This window comes from Melitaea cinxia, chromosome 12 (assembly GCF_905220565.1).
Source record: "Melitaea cinxia chromosome 12, ilMelCinx1.1, whole genome shotgun sequence".
In the NCBI taxonomy this organism is placed as follows: domain Eukaryota; kingdom Metazoa; phylum Arthropoda; class Insecta; order Lepidoptera; family Nymphalidae; genus Melitaea; species Melitaea cinxia.
In genome coordinates, this window is record NC_059405.1 from 8,417,807 (window position 1) to 8,444,630 (window position 26,824).

General features: G+C 31.7%; 2 protein-coding genes across 2 annotated transcripts; one reads left to right on the forward strand and one right to left on the reverse strand.

Moving 5' to 3' along the window:
- Positions 1 to 819: 819 nt before the first annotated feature.
- Positions 820 to 20,674, reverse strand: LOC123658488 (girdin). Its single transcript, XM_045593896.1, has 7 exons — positions 20,606 to 20,674; positions 18,876 to 19,292; positions 16,613 to 16,896; positions 12,238 to 12,408; positions 11,806 to 12,022; positions 2,310 to 4,917; positions 820 to 2,027 (listed from the first exon to the last, which is right to left on the reverse strand). The coding sequence occupies exons 1-7, from the start codon at positions 20,660 to 20,662 to the stop codon at positions 1,690 to 1,692; spliced, it is 4,092 nt and encodes a 1,363-aa protein (XP_045449852.1). The 5' UTR covers positions 20,663 to 20,674; the 3' UTR covers positions 820 to 1,689.
- A 1,666-nt stretch (positions 20,675 to 22,340) lies between these two features.
- LOC123658574 (coiled-coil domain-containing protein 149) lies at positions 22,341 to 26,160 on the forward strand. Its single transcript, XM_045593950.1, has 7 exons — positions 22,341 to 22,433; positions 22,517 to 22,756; positions 22,917 to 23,087; positions 23,580 to 23,852; positions 24,141 to 24,216; positions 25,176 to 25,314; positions 25,650 to 26,160. The coding sequence occupies exons 1-7, from the start codon at positions 22,359 to 22,361 to the stop codon at positions 26,014 to 26,016; spliced, it is 1,341 nt and encodes a 446-aa protein (XP_045449906.1). The 5' UTR covers positions 22,341 to 22,358; the 3' UTR covers positions 26,017 to 26,160.
- The last annotated feature ends 664 nt before the right edge of the window (positions 26,161 to 26,824 follow it).

Here is a 26,824-nt window from a genome sequence, read left to right on the forward strand (position 1 = left end):
CTTAAAAGACACGACAACTATTGTTTACTTTTGTTTTCTATTTATTAAGAGCATTACAATACATATTTTACAATTTGTACTTTTCTTTCAATAATCCTTTGATAACATGGAATTATTGTAAATTTAAGAGATACCGTTACTCAGTTTTTAAGCTTTAAATGAAGAAAAGAAATTCATAATGTTTATTATAATTGGAACAATTTACTTCTCACATATCTTCTTCAGATTCATGGCAATAAATGACAATGTAATCTAAAAAGCTAAAGGGTTAGGCAAAATAAAACTATAAAGAAGTATTTCGATGTTTTATTAGAAAGAAGTGTGCTAAGTAATTACGTAATTCGGTGAGAGGCGATTATTAAGTACGACTATATAATACAAATTCATTAAAAAGTTCACTTTGCGATATAATAACATAGCAATTATTTGCTAAATATAAGTAAAGCAGAGCACCATATCGTAGTACCGATTCTTATCTTTGAAACTGAAGGTGCTTATTGTAGTTTATTTCAAATTGAATCTTGTGATGTCCAAAAGTCATTTGAATTATCTTAATATTTTCATAATATCAATTAGTGTTTTATTTATTCTAATAAAAAATGTATAGTATAGCAATTGCGGATTGTTAACTTATATTATTGTTATCAGTCTATAATAATGTTTAATCTCTTTTGAAAAGTAAAAACTAATATATACTACAATAACACACAACACAAACTTATATAAAAAAATCAATTGGTTTTTGTATCATTAAAAAAAAATCATCAGATAAAAAATATAAATGGTATTAATACTCACTTATTTTAAATAATAATAATATTTTGTACTAAAATGTGATATATTTGACCTACTCAGTGGATATTGTTTTGTCTTATACTTCCTAAATTGATACTAATTCAATTGTGATTATAACTGCAATAGTATAGAATAAATGCATTATGTTTTACATTATCACATAATGTTTAATATGTTAGTAATTCGAAAATATCATTATGTTATATTAGCTAGAGCAACTAAAGACATTTAACTTTTACTTAAGAATAATAAATTTACTTAAAGGTAAACTGGGATTCATATTTTTGTCTGTGAACACTCGTTAAAAATCATTAAAATAATGCATAAAATATGTCTGGTTTCTTATAAAAAATCTCAGAATAAATCACAAATTATGTCTAATTTAAATACTGAGTAATAAGTTCAAAAAATTATTTCACTGAAAGATTGCGGCTATGTGCAATTTTATTATATTGTCACAGATCACTGGCAAGGCAATCCTCAATGTGATACTATGTCACAGATAATTCATATAAAATTATATCTCTCAATATTACGCATTTGATCACATTACAATCACACATAAACCCATAAAAAATGTATACTTTAGCCTCAAAATTACTATGTCGTGTAAATAATAAATAAAAATAAAACTGCACAATTAACATATTATATAAATTGAAAAAGATAAAATTATGTCTTTACCATCAACATACATTATTGAATTGTTTAAAATAAATGCCGAATTAATACTGCTATTTAATAATTATGATCCATTTATATGTACTAAGGCCAAATATTACTCAATCACAATCTTTTTGTTACTCAAGGCTTTCCATCAGTCTATCCATTACATCACACAACTATTTTTGTCTTATGTAATTTATTTCTATACTTATGTATGTAATGAAAACATTATACACACCCGTATTCATACCAAATAGCTGTTTCTTTAGAGTTGTCGGTCTTTTCATTACGACTTACTGTCCGTTTATCGTTTCTCAAATCTTCTCGCTCTGACATATTTTCTTCCATAGACCGAGGTTGATGATGCTCCATTGACCTATCGCTGTTACTCTGACAAGCTCCATCACCAATAACTGTTGAAATTCTATTGTAAACCAAGTAAGTTGGATTTTCCTTGACAGGAGTACTTTGAGGTTTGTTGTTTATAGTGACATCTGGATTATCATCGGCTAAATATACTGTACGACGTGTTCCGGCAGTTCCGAATACTGGAGATGGAGTCGACGCTGAAATTTTATACAAAAATTATAGTAAATTGTGTCGCAAAACATGACCACGTATGTGTGAGATTATTTACGAGTGACACACAATTTTAACAACAAAATTGATAAATACATAATTAACTAATTAACAAATGGAAACGGCAATATTATAGTAAAATATATCATGAAAAGTTATATTTTTTTATTAAGCTATCATAATAATATACTTAATGAATTAAACCCATATACTGATAATCATTTTTCATATTTGAGAAAAAAATTAATTTTAGTTCAAATATAATTTACCTGCAGGCAAGGTTGATTCGCCCTCTATGCCTTGATAACTATTTCGGTGTGAAGACTGCACTGCTTTATGAGGTCGCCTTCGTAGAGATGCTCGAATTAAAGCATCGTCGCCTCCCCCACTATGGATTGAAGCTGCCGACAACCTTCGAACAAAATTGCCTTCGCTGCCCGTTCTTATTGGGTCGAGGCTATGAATAGAGCCTGTCATTTCCACGTTATCAGATTTCTTTATTATGTTATCTTCAAATCTTCTAAAACTCAAGTCAGAACTGTGTCTAGGTGACTCGACACTTGGATTAGAAGATCCTTGATCTTGGTCTGAAACTTTCGATAATTTTTCCAAATCTTGACTACCTGGATCAGATTCCCCGGATTCGGAGCCAGCTAAAGTCAATTGCGACTTTGAACGATTAGCATCATCTATTCTTTTATTGCTTCTGGTAGGAACTTTGTTAATCAAATCTGTTCCGGCTTTACGTACCCTCTTTACGAATGATGCTCCAAAACCTCGTCTTTTTGGTGTACAATTATCAAGTTTTTTATAATGTTCCATAATTTTTTCTTCCAATTTTTCTTTTTGTCTACATAAAGCATTTACTCTGTCTGCAAACATCTTTTCCTCCTCGTGGTAGTGTTGTTTATCTTTTAGAGAATGTGCTAACAATTCGTGATATTGTGTAAGAAGTTGAGAAACGTGATCCATTAACGATCTTCTATCGGCATCTAAGCTTTTGTTCATCTGAATCAACATTTCACAATGTTGATTTGTTTTGCTCATTTCCAACTCCATGCTAGTAATAATTTCCGATTTAGTATTAATTTCACCAGAAATTTCTGTATTCCTTAACTTTAATTGTGCTACTTCACTTCGAATATTTCTGTATTCTTCTTGCATATTTCTATATTCATTTTTCAATCTATCACTGGCAGTAAATAAATTTCTAAAATCTTCCTTTAATTTAGAATGTTCAGCTCTTAAATTTGTTAAGTTACGTGACTCAATCTTTAAGTTCTCCCGCTCTAGTTCAAAGTCTGATATCTTCTTTTCATAAGTAGTTAGTTTTTCTTTTAACTCCCTGTTTTCAAGTTTTAAATCTTTAATTACTGCTTTGACAGGTTCTTTTTCACTAAGTAACGTTTCATATTCTGTGTTTAACTGCTCATGCAGAGTTTGCAAAGCTACTTGGTCACGTAAAAGGTTATCTTGTTTGTCTTTCAAAACTTCCAGTTGTTTAATTATTTCTTCTTTTTCTGCTGCCAATTGACTATTGGCAAGTTGTAGAGTCATTTGTTGTGAAATAAGAGAACCATTTTGCGAATTTAGCGTCGCCACATTCACCTGTAGCTTAGCATTCTCTGCTTGGCAATTTTCTAAAGAAACTTGTAACGCGGTTAAGTCTGCAGTCAATTGTTCAATTTGAGGATTCACTACATTTTCATCGATATCTGGCTTCTCTTTATTATTACAATTACATGGAACAGCATTAAAGAAACTCGCTTTCGAAATAATTTCAGATATCAATGCTTCATGATCTACATTTGCAACAATTTTTTCTAACAATTCTTCAATACTTGCGTCCTTGGATAACACCTCTGATGTATTAATTCCCAATTTGTCCATACAATTTCTTAACTTATCAAAATTAACTTTTTCCAAGATCAGATCTTTTTGAAGAGTTTGTATAGTTTCAGCATCTACTTTCTTATTTGACTTTAACTCTTGCGTCTTTTGTTCTAAATCTTGAAGTCTACTAGTTAGCGATTGATTAATATCTAATTGCCTAGTTAATCGTTCTATTTCTTTGTTTTTAAGTTCTATTTCAGTAGTAATGGTGTCTAGTGTGACATCTTTTTCTTCAACTGCTTCTCTTAACTTTGTAACTTCTCTTTGTAAATTGTGGGTTTCTTTTTCACTGTAAGTTAGTTTTGTTTTAAGTTCTTCAGTTTGTATAATTAAACGAGTTACTTTTTCAGCTTCAGGTTTGACGACATTTAATTCTTTTGTTCTGGCATCTAATGTTTTTTCAAGATCATCGGCCCTTCTTTGTATTGAATCACACAACATTTGTATTCTTTGTTTGTCTTTAGTTAAAGACTCCAGGTGCCTTTCGAAGTCTTGTAGTTTGTTCTTCTCCGAATCCCTATCAATTGCCTGCCTGTCGATAAAAGATTTTTGATTATCTAAGGAATCTTGTAGTTTTCTATTTTCTTCTAATGCATTTTTGAATACTTCTTCCAGTTCAGAATTTTGTTGCTTCAGCCTGTTACAATTTTCTTGTAACTGATCACATTTAAGAGTTAATCTCTTTTTTTCTTTCTCTAATTCTAATACTTTGTCACTACTCTCAAGTAGTGATTGTTCTCTCAGACTGTCAATTGTAGAGAGTAATCTTTTATTTTCTAATTCAAGTTTTAAAGCTCTTGCTTGTGCGTTACTTGTTAATTGTTCAGACAAACTATTTTCGCCCGATTCTAAAGTATTCTCACATTCATTATCAGTGTCTAAGTTACTGTTGTTGCTTTCACTTAAAACAGATTTTGTTATGTATTGCAAATGATTATTTTCCTCAATCAGTTCCTGAATTTTCTGTTGATCTGCATCTCTTTCCTAAAATTAAAATAATGTTAACACAATTTGTTATAGATATAATATATTGTGCTTACTTGCCAAAAAACGGACTTCAATTACATCGATAAGTAATACGATAGGTAGTCGGTAAAATCGTCAATTTAATGCGCATTATTAGAAGATAACTCAATAATTGTGTTTGCTCGCAAACGAAAAAAAAAACCGACTTCAATTACATCGAAGAGTAATACAACGTAGATCGACGAAAAAATAGTAATACTTTGTTCGTATTCCATATAACGCGACATTATAAAATTGTAGAATTATATAATGTTCTACTGTTATTTCTAACATTTTGTTAGCGATTGTAGGCAGAAATTTCATAAAAGGCCCGTCGCCGATTCACGCGAAGCGCTGACATCGCTTATTACGGCGGGTTTTTTAGTTGAAGCAGATTTATATTGAATTACGGTTTATGTCTTTTTTATTAAAAATATGTAATGTTCATGTTTTCACACAGCTCCGATGCACGACTGGAGTTTACCCCTTCAGATCAACTGTCTAAATAGGCACAAAAAGGCTTACTAGTCTAAGAAATATATTATTACTATATCAAATTGTAAATAAATGAATCCAATAAGGCCATCTATCGGAACCTAATTGCGTTATTAGAAAACGTCTGAACGCCATCTCTAACAAGGTCATTCGTTCAGTAGATTTTACTGTTCAATTTTTTCTTTCCGGGGCCTTAAATGAAAATCGATTCTTAAGGAGAAAACTCCAAAAACAGTCAAGTAAATACGCCATATCAGATATAGCTCAAAAAGTTCGAGTCAAATCTCAATTATATTTAAATGGGACCACATGACAAGCACCACCTATCGATTAAAAAAAGAATCATCGATATCGGTCCACCCAGTAAAATAGTAATGAGGTTAATATAACGTTGGTCGACGTAAAATAGCCAAGTAAATACCCAGTATTAGCGATAACTCAAAAATTAAAAGCTCAAATATATTTATAACGAATAAACTGCTACTCTCTACTCTAGTGGTAGAATATTGTAATTTGATCGATAGTGAACGAAGTAATTTCATTAAATTTTGATAGATGGCGTTGTGGCAAAGTATTGAACAGGACCACAGTCGTCTTAACATCGTCATGTAAATACGTGTCATCAAAGATTACTCAAAAATTGCTCATTATATCTCAATCATATTTAAAACGAACGACATGACAAGTATTACCTTATGATTTATACAAAAAAGATCAAAATCAGTGCACCCAGTAAAAAGATATAACGTATAATACAACGTAGGGTGACGAAAAAACCGTCAAGTAAATACGCAATATTAGATATAACTCACAAATTACTAATCAAATCTCAATTAAATTTGAATGGGACCACGTGACGAATAGTAGCTTTTAATTTATATAAGAAACGTCAAAATCGGTGCACCCAGTAAAAAGTTACGAGGTATAATACAACGTAAGGTGACGAAAATAATGTCAAGTAAATACGCGTTATCAAAGATTAATCAAAAAGTAGTTATCAGATCTCGATAAAATTTATATGTGACCACATGATAAACATCAGCTTTTGATTAAAGTAAAAATTATCAAAATCGATACACCCAGTAAAAAGTTATTGCGGATTTTCAAGAGTTACCCTCGATTTCTCTGGGATCCCATCATCAGATCCTGGTTTCCTTATCATGGTACCAAACTAGGGATATCCCCTTTCCAACAAAAAAAGAATTATTAAAATCGGTACACCCAGTAGAAAGTTATGTGGTATAATACAACGTAGGTCGACGAAAAAAGCGTCAAGTAAAAACGCATTATTAGATATAATTCGAAAAGAAGTTGTTAGATCTCAAATAAATTTAAATGGGACCAATCGGCACACACCACCTTTCGATTAAAACAAAATTTGTCGAAATCGGTCTACCTGGTCAAAAGTTCTGATGTAACATACATAAAAAAAAAAAAAAAATACAGTCGAATTGAGAACCTCCTCCTTTTTTGGAAGTCGGTTAAAAAGTACTCGTCAGATCTCGCTTCAAATTTAAGAAAGAAGAATTATCTAAATCGGTACACGCAGTAAAAAGTTACTAGGTAGCACATTAAAAAAAAAGTGGAATCGACAACCTGTTACGTCTTTGGACGTCGTTAAAAATCTTAAAATTTTGTACGAAGCAACGTCTAATAGCACAGATAAAGGAAAAATTGCAAAAAGCATTAAATATAAACAAATAAATATTTACACAACACACACACGGTCGTCTGTTCCTAAAGTAAGCAACTTAATGCTTGTGTTATAGGTAACAGCCGATTGGTATAGCTATATTCTATTTTTTTGGAATAGTCTTAAATAGTAAACAAATATGGCGTACTTCCGACCACAGACAATAGAGTAATATTGTAAGTATAGTAAAGTGACACAAAGAGCAAATGAATGAACAATATTAATAAGCCATAGACGAATATAAAATTCATTTTATGTTCAATTATTTAACGCTAACATATTGCTAAAATTATTTCAAACCCTAATAATATATTGAATATTTTTGCTAAGAATTAGTAGAGGTACAGAATTACGAAAAAAAAAAGAAAAATATTAATTGAGCATCGAGCATAAAAGGCAACAAATTTATATTTCGTTTATGTGAAATGGTCGGTAAAAAACGTCAAAAATAAAATTTACAACAAAATATATAATGGCCGCCTGTGTCTAGAAAAAAAGTCGACCCTATTAATATTATTGTCACATTATTTGTATTTACTATGAATAAAAAACCTTGCGCCGGCGGTACACTCTCTCTAATATCTAAAAAAAGGACGAATATAACTGTTCTCCATGAAGTTCTCATTGGGTAATCCTAAGTCTCATCCTAAAATCTCAAAAAAAATCCTGTGAACTACAGTAAACTTTTATGCCATTGCTATGTGGTATACTATATGGGATAGCGCTAAAAATGTTCAGGGTGAAATTGATATTCAGATATATTCATAATATAAAATAAAACCACACCCACCCACAATGAACACCCCGACTAGAAAAAAGGTCAGGCTGAACCGGACCATGTATGTGGATCGGATCAGGATATAATGAGGCATGCCAGATCCGGCAAGCTGTATCATGACCCGGTCTGGTCCAGATCAGGATAGCCTGATTAAAAATATAATCAAGTATGGTAAGGCATACTGGATCAGGTCCAGACAAATCATCTGCGTTACATACCTTATCCAGTCCAGATCAGGCATGCCCGGTCCGGTCCTTCTAAGGAACACGAAAAATTTTCTACTCGGGACTTTACCATAAAAGATTGACATTTGCAATATTTTATAAGGTTTTTCTTGCGCTCAATATTAAAAAAAGAAAAAATAACAATAAATAACAAAAAACAAATTTAAAAGAAATCGCTTTACGGTAACTTTATTTAACAAATTATAATTCGTGAACATTTAAAATATAGGTAAAGAACATGGCCTATTTTATCGCTCTTGCTGTTCATTCACTTATACTCATTCACCTCTAAAAATATTATGACCACATCCCTATTTGCCTTTTAAAAAAATATATTGAAATGTCATATTCAAAAATATTAGTTATCTGTACTCTCGGAATTCGTATTTTAGTCGTTTTTAACCGACTTCCAAAAAAGGAGGAGGTTCTCAATTCGACTGTATTTTTTTTTATGTATGTTACATCAGAACTTTTGACTGGGTGGAGCGATTTCGACAAATTTTCTTTTAATCGAAAGGTGGTGTGTGCCAATTGGTCCCATTTAAATTTATTTGAGATCTAACAACTACTTTTCGAGCTATATCTAATAATGCGTTTTTACTTGACGCTTTTTTCGTCGACCTACGTTGTATTATACCGCATAACTTTCTACTGGATGTACCGATTTTAGTAATTCTTTTTTTTTTGTAGGAAAGAAGATATCTTTAGTTTAGTACCATGATAAGGAAACCAGGATCTGATGATGGGATCCGAGAAAAATCGAGGGAACTTCTTGAAAATCCGCAATAACTTTTTATTAGGTGTACCGATTTTAATGATTTTTAATTTAATCGAAAGCCGGTGTTTATCATGTGGTAACATTTAAATTTCATCGAGATCTCGGCTGCCCAATTTCAAAACATAGTAAGTAACAAAAATAAAATTATTGGAATATATCAATCGAATCATATTCACACGACTCCATTGGAACGTAAAATGCAAAAAAAACGATTTCGCAAAATTTGTCCCTTACTATGTTTTGAAATTGGGCAGCCGATCTGATAACTACTTTTTGAGTAATCTTTGATAATGCGTTGTTACTTGACCATTTTTTCGTCGATCTACGTTGTATTACTCGTCGATGTAATTAGGGTTGCCAACTTTTTTTGACAAAAAAAAACGTATAAAATGGTTTGGATAGGAAAAAATAAAGTATTTGGAAGAAAAAAAAAGTATTTTTTAAATTTTATGTTTTTATTGCTTTAAAAACGTATTTTTGTGTGCCTTTAGCACATGCTAACAATTTTTTGTTATATTTAAATGTTTCAAACTTGTTTAAAAATCATTATTTAAATTTATATAAATAAAAATTCGTTTCTAATTAAATTTATTGACGCTATATTTCTCTCTTCTCGCTACTTTAGATTCATTACTAAAAAAACCCTTTCAGTAAAAGCTTAAGTAGTGGGAACAGAAAGTAAGTAAGAATTTTTTTTTATATTTGGTAAGCTATCAGGTGCATTTTTAAGTATATATTGCCATTTTTCAACTGTACTTTTCACTGAAATTTTTTTATCATCATTAGTGATTTTTTTTTGTCTTATACATTCGGAATATATATCCTGCATCTTAACATTTAATCCGTCTTGTAATTTAGTTTTTATAATTATCATTTCAAAATTTTCAAATTTAACCGCATTTTTTAAGGACACGTTAGGGAGTATTGAAAGCCAGTTATCTTCGCTAAGGTCAAACAATTTTTCCAACCATTGATTCCTTAACTGCATATAAACAAAGCCAACGGTCAATTTTTCTACAATATCGTTGATAGTGAGTAGTGACATCTGTGACAAATGTCAGATTGTCACCTGTCCTGTCACATTCAAAACACCACATCTGTCATCTAACATTTCGTTCAGTAATTTTAAATCCTTTCCATCATCCGTTTTACCTTATGTGTACCGTTAAATAGTTAAGTACCCATAATGAGTATCTTGTTTCACGCATCACAGTAAAGATTGAAAATAAAGTATTTTCATATACTTTATTTGTATGCAAAAGTATAAAGTATATTTACCAAAAATAAAGTAAAATACTTTATTATAAAGTATGGTTGGCAACCCTAGATGTAATTGAAGTCGGTTTTTTTTTTCGTTTGCGAGCAAACAGTATTATTATGTGTTTAAAATGATAAATTGATATTTATTTTTACTAAAATAAATAGTAAATGGAGTTTTACAAATGTGCGTAGGCTAATGTGTTGTAAAGTGAGTGATAAATGTGGAAAAAACGTGAATTAAGATTGACTGGGGTTTGCTTACCAAATAAGACTCTTCCGAAAAAACGGAATATACATTTTTATTCGATAAACATACTTATAAATAGTACATATATATATATATATATATAAAATATATACACGATATAATAAATATATACACGACTGTCATTTAGACCCAAATGTCATTTCTAAACAAGAAATAAAAGGCACAATTTTTTTTGCTGGTTTTCCTATCTTATTCTTCTGTTTAACGTAAATATCTCTATCTATCTCTCTCTAACTTCTTAGGTCTGTATACCCCATTCAAATTCCCCGAAATTGTAACTAGAACCTGTTTTGGGCACGTAGTAAAAGTAATTATTATTATTAAAAGTGATTATTAGTGGTATAACTGTCAACTACAATTTATTTAATTTGGTTCTTGTTTAGAACTAGTACGCATATTATTTTTTTGGTGGCTGGTTTTCCGAGAATATTAGACCATTTTGGAAACTTGGTTAGTTACGTCATCTTTTTAAAAAAACTTGCCATGGGAGTGTTCGTAATTTTTTTTACACCACGATGAGTTAAAGTTGATTAAAAGTAAAAATCTTAAAAAAATGTAGGGAAAAAAATACATTTGATTAATTTTTATAAAAAAACTGGAAGCATTTTGGAATTTTTAATGATTATGGTAGATAGTTATGCTTTTCAGGTTGCCTATAAAAAAAAAAACAGAACTATTTAAAAATTTGTGGTCATGGTAGTGAAAATTATCATCACAGGTCAAAATTTTTGAAGAAACTCGTTTTTTTTGCAACTTAAAAAAAATTGAGATATATTATTTTTCTTTTGTTTTCCCAAGTAGTCATGGGTAGGTCTATCCTCCGGTCTCGGCTTATCGTTGAATTTTGGGACATCCTGTATATTACACCCAGACTCGGGACGATTCCCACAATCGAACCCACAACCCCCGGATCAGAAAGCAGGGTCACTACAAACTGCGCCAACGGGCTAATTGGGCTAACGGGCTAAGCGGGCGTTAATTTTTAGTTACATCATATAATAAAAATATTTTTAATAATTTTGTTTGTGCGGAATCCTCGGTGCGCGAGTCCGCCTCGTACTTGGTCGGGATTTCTTTTATAGTTGAACAGCTCCTAATTTTTTTTTATGACGATAAAATCATATTATATCATCTAAAAATGATTGATAAAATGATTTTGACTGATATCATTTTAAAATCATTGATATCATTTGAAAGGGGTAGAGCAGCGAGCTTTTGTGACATTATATTTGTCAGGGAGATCAGAAATGTGACTTCTAGTGACAAACGGACAGGGAGGGATTTAAAACGGTAAAAATCCGCGTGGAAGGCCCGAAAGAATTAAAAAAGTATTTAAAATCGCTAGTGACACAATCAAATAATAAAACTCACCAATGCAATATCATTAGCCTCTCGTTTCAATTTTATCATTGCTGCTTCTAGAGATAAACATTGCTCGGCCCTTTTTCTAGCCCTTTGCAGTTGCTCTTCTAAAGCGTCCCTTGTTTCCATTAAAGCTTTATTATCTTCTCGTAATTCGGTTACTCTAGTCTTATAATATTCAGCATCAGCTAATCGGTCGCGATATCGTTGAATTTCCTGTTCTAACCTATAAAAATACATCATACATTTTCTTTAAATTTCGTACATCCGATAAAAATACACAAACTTTTGTTATCTCATCGGAAGCAACCTGTATAAAATTTATTTATATTGTTACTAACCTATCTTTATTTTATCTTATTCTAGACAGTTTATTCTTACTAACACATAATATGGATCAACATCTGTAATACTTTTAATTATTGTTATTAAATCACATACCTGTCACATCTCTCTGCCTTTTCTCTCAAAGCATCTACTTCGTCTCTATACCCTGCTGCTTTTCTTGCTTCATTAAACCACTCTTGACTATCAGCACGTAATTTTGAAAGTGTTAACTTGGTATGCTCTAATTCTTCTCGACATTCTGACAATTGTTCCGATTTTTCTTCTCTGAAAAGAAATAGTGAATAAATCGTATCATAAACGAATAATCGTACGTGTTCTTAAACATATACATATTCGGTCATGGGATACTCATCCCAATTACCTGTCCGGTAGTTGTGGTATAGTATACGGGTATGCAACCCCGGCTTCCCTAGCTATTACTGTCCTATCCCTTACCCACTGCCACTGGGCGGTAATATCCTACATTTCCTATTCCCCACACCAACTTACCAATCTTCCTTTTCACACCACCTATCCCTATTCCTACCCTCTCCGCCAATCCAACGTCTGCCGCGCAGATGGATGCGTGGCTAGGGGCAAGCCTAGTCATTAGCGTGCCACTCTGCCCTGGGACCGGGCGACCCAGAATTAAGCGAGCCCTTACCCTGGCATGCGGGGCTCTGCTGGGGTGGACAAACTATTTGTGGGTCCCTTGCTATTCGTGGGAACGCATGGAAAAAAATTAATTAATTAACCAAAATGGCGGCAATGTGGTTCGCCACCCATTGCAGTATAGTATGTTGTATACGTTCTAAGTATGTAGTATAGGTATGTTGTATACCTTATAAGCCTTATATTTAAATGTCAGTAATAAACATTCAGTTTTGCTATGAACACGTCTTTTTAAATTAACACTCCTCAGTCCCATCCGTACACCATCACGTCTCATTTCTCGCGGAGGCGAAAAGTGGCCCATGGAGAGCCGCTTCGCTACGTTGAATGTAAGAGGAGGAATGGATGGTAAGGTAGATAGTTTTAAAGGCCTAGAAGAGATAGGTGTGATTGAAGATTTGTGGGATAAATTTAAGAAAGGGGTCGTGAATGTTGCTATTGAGGTATGCGGGGTAGCTAAAAGAAGGAAAAGAAGAAAGAACTATAATGTGTGGATGGATAAAGATGTACAAAAGGCTGTGCAAAAAAAGAAGACAACGTGGTTGGATTGGTTAGCGACAAAAGCTAACCAAAAAGTTCAAAAGACAACGGATGACGAGATAAAGGAAGCAAGAACGAAGTATAAAAGATTAAATTAGCGGCGAAAGAAGTTGTGTCTAGAAAGAAAGAAGAACGAAAGGATGATTTTGATAGAAGGCTCACTGAAGATTTCCAGTCAAACACCAAGTTTTTCTGGAAATCCATCAAAACTGCTAGAGGAAAAACCTCTACCTCGAAACTGAGTACAATCAGGAGTCAAGATGGGAGCATTATAAAAGGAGAAGAATGTGTGTTAAAGAGATGGAAAGACTATTTTGAGTGTGTTCGAAAGAGAGGAAGTGCAGGTACAACATACGGCACCTTCCATGGAAGAGAGTATAAATGGTGATGAAAGTGAGATAAGCATGGATGAAATAGTGAAAGCGTTGAAAAGTATGAGATTAGGTAAGGCTGCAGGGTATGACAGGATTACCGTCGAAATGCTGAAGACCGGACATGGCCTAGTAGCTAGCCAGCTGTACCGCCTTTTCAATTTGTGCTGGCGAAATGGGCAAGTATCGGGAGACTGGTGCAAAACCGTAATCGTCCCATTGTACAAGGGAAAAGGTCACGGCAGGACTGCAGGAATTACTGCGGTATAAGCTTCCTCAGCGTCGTCGGTAAATTGTATACAAAAGTGTTGATTGAGAGGGTTGTGAATGAAACAGACGATAAAGTATGGGATGTACAAGCGGGATTTAGAAAGGGAATGGGATGTACGGATCTGGTATTTTCTTTGCGGTGCATAGCCGAAAAGTGTTTGGCCAAAAACAAAAAAGTCTATTGCGCGTCCGTGGATTTAGAAAAGGCCTATGATAGAGTGATGAGGAATGAATTGTGTCAGCATTGTCCGTGAATGGTGTGAGCAGTGTCCTCATACGAGCATTGCAATCTCTTTATAGGGATTCTAGTGCTTGTGTGAGGATAAATGGGGCATACACTGAATGGTTTAATATCGAAAAAGGTGTTAGACAGGGATGTGAAGCGTCACCGTGGCTGTTTAATCTATTCATGGATAATTGTTGGACAGATTCAAAAGAGAATGAAAATGGGTTGAGAATGAATGAGTTACTCGTCAAACGTCTTCTCTATGCTGATGATCAAGTATTACTTGCGTCTTCGCCCAAGGAGTTGCAGGAGATGGTAACGGATATGAGTGGAGCTTTTGTAAGAAAGGGAATGAAGATGAATGTAAAGAAGACGAAAGTGATGATGTTTGAAAGAGATGAGGCAGTGACAGACTGCAATATCATGATTGGAGATGAACAAATTGAACAGGTGAATGAGTTTGTGTATCTGGGTTCAAAGTTTACAAGAGATGGAAAGTGTGAGAGTGATATTGAAAGAAGAGTGAATGCAGGAAACAGAGTCAATGGAGCTTTGCACTCCTTTATGAGCAGTCGAAGGGTGTCTAACAAGGGTCATTTGGCTGTGCATGAGGGGGTGTTGGTTCCAACATTCATGTACGGAAGAGAAAGTTGGGTATACCAGAAGAAACATGAAAGCAGAATAAATGCAGTTGAAATGAGAGCGTTAAGAAGTATGATAGGAGTTAAACTGAGTGACAGGATAAGAAATAGTGAGATAAGGAAACGTTGTGGTCTAGAAGAAGGTGTAGTGACAAAAATTGAGAATATGAGATAAAATGAGGTATGCTCAGATGGTTTGGTCATGTCGAGAGAATGAGTGAAGAACGATTGAGGAAAAAATGTATAAGGCGAGTGTGGATGGAAGGGTTGGAAGGGGTAGACCTAGGCGGACGTTCCGAGACCAAATAAGGGACGTCTTGAAAAAAGGTTAGGTCAAGAGTACCCTAAACCGAAGAGCATGTATGAAGGGAACAATGAAAGTGGACGAAATGAAAGAGGTATGTAAGGATCGTAGCAAGTGGAAAGAAGTGGTCTCTGCCTACCCCTACGCGAAAGAGGCGTGATTATATGTATGTATGTTCTTAAACAAAAAAAAAACTGACTTCAATTTACATCGACAAGTATTATTATAAAATGAGCATCATCTACGTAGTCGAAGTCAATTAAATACGTATTATTAGGAATAACTCAAAAACAACTTATAAATAAATCTTGCTAAAAATTAAATGGGACCACATGACAAGCACTACTAACTTATAATAAAGTCATATATTAAGAATCTTCGAAATCGGTACACCCATTAAAAAGTTATGAGGTAACAACACACAGTATTTGTGTTTGCTTGGAAATAACATGGACTACTAATACAACATAGGTGCGGTGGCATGCGAACGAGTAGTCTCAAGCCCCCTGGCGAGATACGCGCGGGACGGTCTGCGTGGGTCCTGGCTTCGGAGGAAACTTATATGTTTGTTGCGGAACAAGACCCGCGCAGAGCAAGAGGGGAGCATGTGGCCGCCGACTACCGCACGGAACTCCTGCAACCAGTTAACAGGGCAGCTTACACTACAAAGGGTCTGCTAACTTGGTGGCGAGTCCTATATTTAATATAACACGGAGGCATTTAAATTAGTCGCTCTTCAATAAAGAGGCAGGCAATTATGCTATTTCTATATAATAAGTATATAGGTAGATAGCATAGGTTAAGTAGTAAATTTTTAGCATTGGAATTAGTCATCAGTTTTTTGCAAGTAAGTTTTTAGTATTTAGTTAAAAGTTTCAATGTAATAAAACCTAAGATCAAGATTAATAAATAAATTGTTAGTAAGTAAGTACACGTATAAATTAAAAATATAAAAATTTGTAAAATAACTTTAAGCATAGAATTAAGATCCTGTAGAATAAGAGTAACAATTGTAGTGTTAAGAGATTGTTAAAATTAATAAAAGTTTGTAATGGTAATTATAATATCACCAAGACAAATAAAAATTTTATGTACAAAATAACAACTGAAAAAACAGCCCTGTTAAAACAAAAAATAAAATAAAAACTGAACTATGTGTAATCATTTACCTTTAGAGTTAGAAATGATAAGTAAGGTAACCAGAATAAAGTAGGCCAAATAGTAGTGGGGAACCCACCCCGAGTAAGAGAGAGATGTATGAAAGAAAGAACAAGTATGCGGCATGAAAGTACGAGAGGCATGAAAGCGAGAACTGGAATGAAAGAGTAATTGCAGAAAACGTGCTCCGACCCCCATGTCGGAGGTATAAAAAATAAAAAAAAAAAAAAATACAACATAGGTAAACGAAAAAATTGTCAAGTCAATGCAAGTATTTAGTAAAGTATTTAAGTTTAGAATTACTTACAGTTCCTGTCTTTGCTTTCTTAGCCGTGCTTTCCAGTCTGCTAATTCTACTGCAAGATGTTGACTTTCTCCATTATTCTGATTAACATTTTGAGTTGATCGACTTTTTCCATTCTTATTTTCGTTTTCATTTTCGCATAATCCTTCATTAAGAACAAGAGATGCCCAGTTTTGTAAATAATGGTCCCTTTCTTTTGCTAGCCTTCTCATGTGATTAAACATTGTTGGCGATTGGAAGAGGTCAATTGCATCTGGTGTTAAGACGACTGTCTGCATGTCCGTTACCTAATAAAAAATATTTTGGATAACATTAGTACATCTATACATATAATAAAATGGTAGGAAAGTCAAAACTGTACATTAAATATTTTTTTTTAAAGAATATATGGGGTGTGATCTACAATCGATACCGAAGCCAAAAATATAGTTTATGTATGTCTGGGATAAACTCAAAAAGTACTGCATGGATTTACTTCAAAATTGGCACGAATATTATTAAGAAGTCGGGTCAACATATAGGCTACATAATATCACCTACGGGGAACGAGCAGTGAACCTTTATTTCTTTAACGCATTCTGTAACAACGTGTAATCTAACGACGCATATTTGAATGTTGTTGTTATTATGTTAATAACCATGCTATAGGCTAGCTTCACACTATAAATAAAGACATTCTGTAGTATATTTAGTATCAGCATTGCACCCGTGCGAAGCCGGGGCGGGTCGCTAGTATACAATAAATACACTAACAATAAGTGTGGTCAGTATTCAGTTTTTACTTAATAAATAACAATTACTGTTTTATAATTTCATTATATCTATAAATTAATATAAATAGTAAGTATATATAGCATCAAATTATAGAACCATCAATCATAGATCTCAAATTATAGAACCAGGCTCTGCACAATCAACTTGTAATGCCTAACACAACCTCAAAATGTTACCCTAATACGTTGCTATATTAATCAGGCATAAGAAAATATAATAATTAAAAACTATTAAATGCAGATGTAAATTTGCATATATTTTGTAAAGATCAAGGGGTTCTGTACATCAACCTACATAATATATTACATATATTATATCCGTAGCATTGTTTAGAAAAACCATCTAGACAAAATTTTATTTAACTTTAAGTTGTTTAAAATTAAAGTGTGCCTTGCGATTCACAATAAAATAAATAGTCTAAAAGTAATTTAATATGTTATTCTAAAGTCTATTTATATTCATACTATTACAATAACTTCAGTAGTTTTTGTGTAAAACAGACGTTATTTGTTATCCTCACAAATTTAAGGATTTATAATATTATTAACATTTGTTTTTCTAACATTTTGAAATCCATAAATGCCGTGAAAGTAATAATAAACTAACATTCAACTTGTGTATATAATTTTTTTATAAATGACGAGTTTAGATCTATGGTGTCGTCAACTGAGTAAGTCAAGGACTGTCCATATTTATCAAACATACATTTTGCATACGCTAAAAATGTAATCATCTCGTTTCCTAACATAAAGTTTATGTATTAATGAATGGACCATGCCTAAGAGACTACCCATTAATATGTAAATCTAGTAGTGTAAATCTAGTAGTGTAATCTAGTATTGTAAATCTAGTAGTATTTGTAGTCAAGTAAATTCTTATGAAATCATCTTAAAAACCTTATAAATCATTATATATATATATATATATATATATATATATATATATGTATTATGTTAACTTTGTTCAAATTGTTGTTTTATGTAGTAACTGCAAGTACTAATGATAATAAAATTTGATACGGGTGACTATTCTCATAGGGGCATTTTAAATATGATGATAAGAATGATAAGAACCCCTATGAGTTCAATAAGGAAAAATACATGCAAAGGTGCTTAATAGTCGTAACTACTACTAGTCTTAATATCTACAATTTCCCGGCCATTCTACCCAAAAAAGCAAGCTCACTTTTAAGGCGAATGCACAGCAGCCGCTACAATGTCTTGAGAGTCATTGCCGATAGCGGAAACTATCCTCTAGTTGAGTATAGGTGTGACATTACAAGGTTATTTTTAGTTATTAAGTACTAACACTAGTTATTAAGGTTTTATCTTTGTATTTTTATTTTTACTAACAATTATTATATTATATCTTTTATCATCTGGCTAATAAACATTTTTATTTTATTTTTTAATGAAGTTTGATTGATTATTATTTCTAACATGAGTATTAAGGATCTTTAACTTATCAATTTACATAAAAAAACACAACAAACCTGTTTAATGCATTCTACAATGTTATGTTGCAGGTCGACATCTAATTCTTTAATCCTTGTTATAAAAATCTCTTTGTTCGGGCACTGGACCGCCGCTCCAAGTAGCAAGAGAGATAAAAGTTTCATATTTTCCAATCCTTCTCGTGTTTCAGGTGCTTTTCCTAAGCATATACATTCAGGGACCACCAAAAGAGTCATTCCCAATTCTTCATCATACAAAGCTTTTACATTTTTTACTATTGCATCAAAGTTTTTCACTCTCCCTAAAATAAGCGCCTGATCTTCAAGGCCACTAAGCTTGGTTATGTGACATGAAGGTTCTGGGTCAATCTGGAGGTAGATATGGTGTAGGATATCTCCATTGAAAAGAGAGGAGTATTCCTTGATACTTGTAGGATCCGGTAGACATGATTTTAGCTAGAGAAAATTAATATCAATATGTTAGTTACAGTTTCCTTTTTCATTCGAAAGCAATATGTAAATGTTTATATAAACAATAAAATTATGTGGTGTCATGGGACACCAGGTAGGAACGAAGTTTCTTCAGATAGTATAGGAGCAACACAATTTGAAAATTAATGTTGAATTTTATATATATTTTCTAGTTCTTGATTTTTTTTTTTATTGTGTTGATTGCGTTTTAAATAAGTATATAAAAGTATTTAGGAAATTTAGTAATTTAGAAAATAACAAATACCGTAAATTAAAATAAATCGAACAAAATAATAATAATAATAATTCAAACTATTAAGTGAAATAAAAAAATATATGGCTTTATTAATTTTTGTCGACAGTATAAAATTACATAAATAATTTAAAAAAGTTTCCTAGTAATATTTTAGTTTTACAAACGTCATATTATACACTCGTGTGACTGATATTATGTGACTTCCGTTATATATTTTTCTTACGGTTTTAGTATCACATTTTTTTCATTTCGCTCGCCCAGTCAAATGTCAAGCAAATTTTATTATTATTCTATTCTCCTAATTCAATAACTTAGTTCTCAATAAATATGATACACATAATGCCTATATTTATTTTTACTTATTTATAACATAACTAACAATGAAAAACAATATTATGAAATTTCTTGTTATAACAAGAGATATTTGCATTATGTGTTCAGAACTGGTTTTTATATTTTATTTGTATGCAAAGTAGCTCTTATGTTACATATAAAATGTGAAAGTTGTGTAATTGTATAACATAGTTATTCTATCAAAAACAATAGATCAACTTCTTGATAATTTATTTTGTCTGAGAAGAAGTAGAGAAAAGAGGTCAAGTACTATCATTGTTTTTAAATATCTCTCCTGTCAAATACTAATACTACAATATTTTCTATGATAATCAACTTATTATAGCATTTATTGTAGCCTTTTTTATTGCCAAAAATAAAGTATAATATTGTTATAATATTTGTATGAATTAAATAATATTGTTAACAAATATATAACAAGAGTAAAAAATAATAGATAGTTATTTATGTAATAAGATCAATACTCGACTTTTACTTTGTTATTTCTTGAAAGACTTTTCGTTTACGTGATACTCAAATATTAGTATGCTATAAATAAACAATAAAAACGTACATATGCTACACCGTAATGAATAAACAAAAAATGTATTACTAACGGTGACAACTCCCAACAAATTGTATCCCACAGACAAATTAATCTCACGCCTCATTTTATTACTACTAAAGGCACGGATGGTTGATCACTCACCCACGAAACTAGAGGTCCGTTTAAGAAGTCCTCGATCTCGGAAGCAGATGCGGCCATTCTCACCAAGTGTTAGGATGTACCAGTGTTAATTCTTTGAAATCGTCTACATAACATGGCATCGAAAAAACATTCAAAATGAACACGAGTTCCAAACCTATTAAACATCGGCAACAAAAAACAAGGGCTCTTGGGTATGTGCAAACACCGTAACACGAATTGACAATTTGACAAAATATTAACAGACGGTTGTCAATTGACTACAATCAAAGACTACAATTTTTTTATAGTTTTTAGACTTTGACTCACTTCATAGTTCATACATCCTATATGTCTATGAATTTTTGGACTAAAAATCAATCAATATAATTATTTTATTAATTCACATTAGACATAAAAATTGAAATAAAAATAATCGATTTATGTAAAATGCATGCATGTTTTATTGGAGTTTACGCCTCCTTAAGTAACCATTTTCATATAAGGCCCCCGGTTTGAAAAAAATATGAGGAGTAAGGTCTACTAAACGAAAGACCTCGTTACGATGTTTTCTAATAACGCATTATATATAATAGATGATGTTATTTGATTCGTTTATTTACCATTTGACATGTTATTAATCTTTTTCTTGGGCTAGTAAGCCTTTTAGTGCTTAGCTGCAGTGCGGAATATCTGGCGCGAACTTGGGAAGCTCTATGTCCAGCAGTTGACTGCAATAGGCTAAACTGACTGACTGAAGGAGTAAACTCCAGTCGCGCGTCGGGGCTGACACACGCACTTTTATTTTTATTAGGTATTGTAAAGGTGGCTCCACACATGGCTATTTGTGTTTGCTGTTCAGTATTTGTTGTTTTTGACAAAATATTTGACGTACAGGCAAATAGACGATACGACCGTCTACACATGGAGCCAAATATCAAAAAATTAAACATATTTTTTGATATTGGCCTTTGATGTGCCTTGCAAAACCGACAGAAGTTCGGTAAGCCGTATTTGTTATTGGCCATATTTGCCAAATAGGTTAATACGGCAATAAATTTGGCAAATACACTCTCCACACATGGAAGTTATTTGTCAAATATGGCAAATACGCAAACACAAATAGCCATGTGTGGAGCCACGGTAAAATTATAAAACAATAATCTGCAGTCACAGATGAATAATACTATTTTTCTTTATACAGTAAGTGCTCCCACACACATACAACTCAGACAGTCGGTATGTCTGTGGGAGCACTTAATTGTATGTTTGTGGGAGCACTAATATTGTAAAATTTCAAATTTTTTTGGAGTTTATGGCCTGGTGATGGCCTGGTATTTGGACCTTTAGGCCAAATGTTAAATGTAGTTGACTGCAGTCACAGAATCACAACTGCCTGTCACAATTTTACAATAGTACCGTATAAAAAAATACGATGTATTTTTTTATACAGTAATATTGTAAAATGTCAAATGTAGTTGACGTTAAAAGCAATAAAACAATATTTTGAAATTTAAAATGATTGTAAGAAATTATTACATTATTAAATGTTATTAACAACTTAACAAGGCATTAAATAAGATTTTTAAAACATTATTTACGAGATAATATTTTAACTCTACGTACTATAACAATTTAGTATAAATTAATAAATAAAAAAGTCACGAAAGGATAAACCAAATTTAATATAAAACGAGATGTGTGTTGCTAAGAAATAATTTTAAAGTGACTAAAGATTAATGATTTTGAATATATTGGAATATATATAGTTTTAGCAATGTCAAGTAAAATTTTCGCTAAGGCGAATAAAGTGCAGTTTCAAGATCAACAATTAGACGATTACGTTCTCGAGGTAACTCTTTCCCAATTTATATTTAATACATTAAATTATAGTTGTTTACTAAGAAAATACTAATTGTTTTGTTGCACTTTCAGAATTCTGTTCTTAAAAGTAAACTGCAAAGTAAAATAGACGCCCTATCCATAATGACCAAAGAATTAGATAAATGCAGTATGGAGAGAGATAGATACAAATTATTAGTTGAACAATTAAAATGTAAGAAAATCGTACAAGATAATACAAGTACCAGTGACCTATTTGCACCTACTAATACAATAAGTGGTAGTGAAATATTAGCAAGAACTAAGGAGCACAATAACATGCTTAAATTAGAGGTACTGTATGTGCCATTTTTTATTTTAACAATTAGGATTTTTTAATAAACTTAGTCAACCTATTTAAAAACAGCAAATTCTTTTTTCATCCAATTATAAAACTAATTAAATTATTATTTAAAATTTACAATAAATATTTATGCACCAAGATTTTTTTCAGGTAGAGACACTAAAAAGCCAACTGGATGAAGCAAATGGTGATATACTGGCATTGAGGAAGCAGATGCAGAAAGGTCTTACCTCTGAAGAGTATAATGGAAATAAAATATTGTCCACGTCAAAAAGTGATTATGAACAGTCAGTGCAAGAACTTGAAAAAATTAAGAAAAAGGTATTTTATACATACATTTTGGAAAGGGAAATTGACAAGATTGTAAATAATAAATTGCTTGCTAAAGATGATTCTTTAACTAGTCAGATTCCTTAGCTAGTAATTTATGAATACATTAATCTAATAAATATTTTCTTTTAAGATGTGTGGCTACGGCATTAAAGATATAGCCATCCCCTCTCTTCCCGTGGGTGTCATTAGAGCCGATTAATGGATAATACAGTTCCAATAGCACCTTGAAACTTATAACACCGGCCAATGGCGGGATAACCATCTAACTGCTGGCTTTGAAATACACAGGCTGAAGATGGGCAGAAGCGTCTTAGGTGCGACAAAACCAGCCCTGTGGTCACCAACCCGCCTGCCCAGCGTGGTGACTTTGGGCAACACACATGAGTTAGCGCCATTTTTGGCGCAAACTTGTGGAGGCCTATGTCCAGCAGTGGACTGCAATAGGCTGAAATGATGATGATGATGATATTCTTTTTACAGTATCAGCAAATACAACTTGACTATAGAGCAACATTAGATGAAAAAGAAGAACTTGTGTCAGACCGAGACTATTACAAAAGTAAAGTTCAGCGTTTGAATCACCAAATCAGCTATGTTCTATCCAATAGAGTAAACACACAAACAGATGAACAGAGTCCCAAACCTATTGTTGATATTGATGCATTGCTTACCGAAAATAAATATCTACATGAGAGAATAACTCAGCTACAGGTTGAAAAAGAAATTTGTAAAAGAACATTGACAAAATATAAGGTATATTCAAAATTTTTGAATGTTTCATTTTGTAATTGAGGTAGGGGTAATTGGGAAATATCTTGCTTGACCAATAAAGTACCTCAAACTATGAGAAGATCAAAACTAAATAATACAACACTCTAGTAGTGTAGAGCTCCTGGGGTCAGCAATGTTCTTGCAATGCTTGTAGTGTTGCAGGCATCCATAGACTAAAATATTCACCTACAATTAGATGCTTGTTTGTCTCTTTTGATATAAGAAACGATCTTTCTTTAGTAATTATTATTATTTTACTGATATTTTCAGACTCTTCTAGATAATAGAAGTAAAAATGATTTCAATATTAAAAAGGGATTTACGGATGTCATGACCCCAAAACAAGGTATGTAAATAATTTCAACTCATCAACTTAAGATTAAAATATTAAGTTAACATTTATATAACGTTTCTTATCTTGTATGGAGATAAGAATTATAAAACATTTTTAAATAAACTAAACTTGTACTTAATGAAAATATTGATAAGACTCTATATGAAATAGAATGATATTTTCAGTTAAATCACAATTCTAGTGTAGGTGTAGTGGAGAGAATTGAAACTCAATGTTGACTAATTATTATTACATTATTTAATTCTGATTTTTAAATATTCATACCAAAATGTCATGTCATTGTTTTTTATGTTAAATGACAATAGTGTCCAGCATGAATCCTCTAAGTATGTGAAACCTACAATAAATCATGTATTTATTAGCGGCTCTTAAAATAAACAGCAACTGATAATCATTTTATAGCAATGTTAAACTTAACAATATTATATCCTATAGTCTTATCGCCTTTGTTGGTATTTTGTCGCTAAATATTATGCCGTCTAAAAGTTGCATTTTTATCAATTTAATAACTATTGTTTGTTTTAACATCCATAGGTTTTAATATATACACTTATTTTTGTATTTAAAAATATTTTTTGTAAAATTGACTTATCACTCATAATTTAAAATATAACAGATCAATTACAAAACTGATGACTAGCCCATTGGCGCAGTTTGTAGTGACCCTGCTTTCTGCTCCGAGGGTTGTGGGTTCGATTACCACCCCGAGTCTGGGTGTAATATAAATATTTATTTATATATTTAAATATATGTATTATTTATAAGTATTAATCGAAAAAAAAATGTAATTATACCAGTCAGCAGTTGCCCATAACACAAGCATTAAGTTGCTTACTTTGGGAACAGATGACCGTGTGTGTATTGTGTAGATATTAAAAAAAAAGCTACAAAACTTGATAAAACTGCTTGAAAGTTTGTGTAGGTGCTATTTTTTAGTATTTTACTTTCAGTTCGAGAATTTCTTAACTTAAATTCAAAGACAGGATTGAAGCGAACATCAGCAGCTGAACTTAAGTCTTTGTGCTTGGGACTTTTTGAAGCTTTAAGTGATAAATCAATTGCCCTACAACATCAAAGAAAAACCAATCAGTAAGCTTTTTTTTCTAATTTAAGGAAGTATTCTGTGTATTTAATTTTTGCATGCTGTATTTATGTAGTAATAAAAAAAGAAAATAAAAATTATGATACTGTCAAATACGTCAGGCTTCGTTAAACATTTATACCACTTTAAAAAAGGACACTTTAAGGACCTCATTTATTTATTTTATGATTACTTTATTGAACTTGAAACTAAAAAGTGCTTCCCCATAATAAAGCCTTCATACAGAAGGGCAGATGTCAAACAAAAACTCATTCTTATAGAGGTTTTGTAATATCCATAGAATGCAGGAAACTTAAATTGTAATATATTTTTTTATTTTCAGAATATTGGCCAATAGGATAACAGACCTGGAGAAAACCTTAGAGAGCTGGTGCAATGGACAAAAATTTATACCAATTTTCCCATCACAAATGCTAATGGAAGAATTCCCTAATGATTCTGTATCAGTAAAATCTGATGATTCTAAAGAGAAACCCGAAAAGGAATCATATGATGAAAATAATTATACAAACAAAGTCAGATATTCTGATAGTGATGATGATATAAATAAAAGCAAGGAAGATTTATCAAGTCTGAATTATGAAAACGGTAGCGGTGATCACAAAAATATGTCATCAAAAATAGTTCTGCCTCAAGAATTAGAAGAATTAGTTAAGGAGGCTCTAGCTGAATTGAAATCTGTTCAGTAATTATATTTAAGAAAATAGATTTAACAAATATGTATCAAAATTTAGGTGTTGATTTTAAAGTATATTATATAAAACTTTACCATTTTGAAAATAGCAGAAGTTTTGTAAATTATACTAAAAACAGTTAAAAATTAACACCCACTGTATTATTAAAAGTGAAGTAAGTTTTATATCTAACAGATTTACCTTTTAAATTTTATTGTACTTAAAAGCCAAAGAATACGAAAAAAAAATACGAAATTCGTAAATAGTAATTGTTAAATGTTATATTTATATTTAGTAGTGAGTAATATTTAAAAAAGTATATTTTTCAACTTTATTTTTTGTTATGTTCACTACCAAAGATTTAACAAATGAAAATAATTCTAGTCATGTATACAATTATAAAATTATTGTTTAATATTATTGAATAATTAACATGTATGCATTTATAAAATCACTTTCACATTCCATTGAAATAAAATACTTATGTACATTCAGTCTTTTATTAATAGTAAAAATATAACATTTAATACACAACTAAATAATATTTTTAACATATCTCAATATACAATTTTATTTGTACCTGTTTTATTACATCGATTTACATATTTTAATGCATTTTTTAAACATTAAAATTTACTTTTAAGTATAAAGTACAGTTGACTGTACCAAATCATTATTGCCACCTGATAATAAAAATATAAAGTAATTTCATAACATTTTCACAGTATATATCTGATGTTTTGATATGAGAATATTGCTATTTACACGTAAATGCTACATGAAAAATCAATTATTCATTGATAAAGCGTGCTCCTTTTTTAAT

Excerpts from the sequence above, each read along its gene's own strand:
- LOC123658574 (XM_045593950.1), top strand. The coding sequence starts at position 22,359 with ATGTCAAGTAAAATTTTCGCTAAGGCGAATAAAGTGCAGTTTCAAGAT. Across the intron at positions 23,088-23,579 it reads TTGAAAAAATTAAGAAAAAG|TATCAGCAAATACAACTTGA; the intron begins GTATTTTATACA and ends TTCTTTTTACAG. Across the intron at positions 24,217-25,175 it reads TGTCATGACCCCAAAACAAG|TTCGAGAATTTCTTAACTTA; the intron begins GTATGTAAATAA and ends TTTTACTTTCAG.
- LOC123658488 (XM_045593896.1), bottom strand. The coding sequence starts at position 20,662 with ATGGCCGCATCTGCTTCCGAGATCGAGGACTTCTTAAACGGACCTCTA. Across the intron at positions 16,897-18,875 it reads TTGTAGAATGCATTAAACAG|GTAACGGACATGCAGACAGT; the intron begins GTTTGTTGTGTT and ends ATTTTTTATTAG. Across the intron at positions 12,409-16,612 it reads AGAAAGCAAAGACAGGAACT|AGAAGAAAAATCGGAACAAT; the intron begins GTAAGTAATTCT and ends ATTTCTTTTCAG.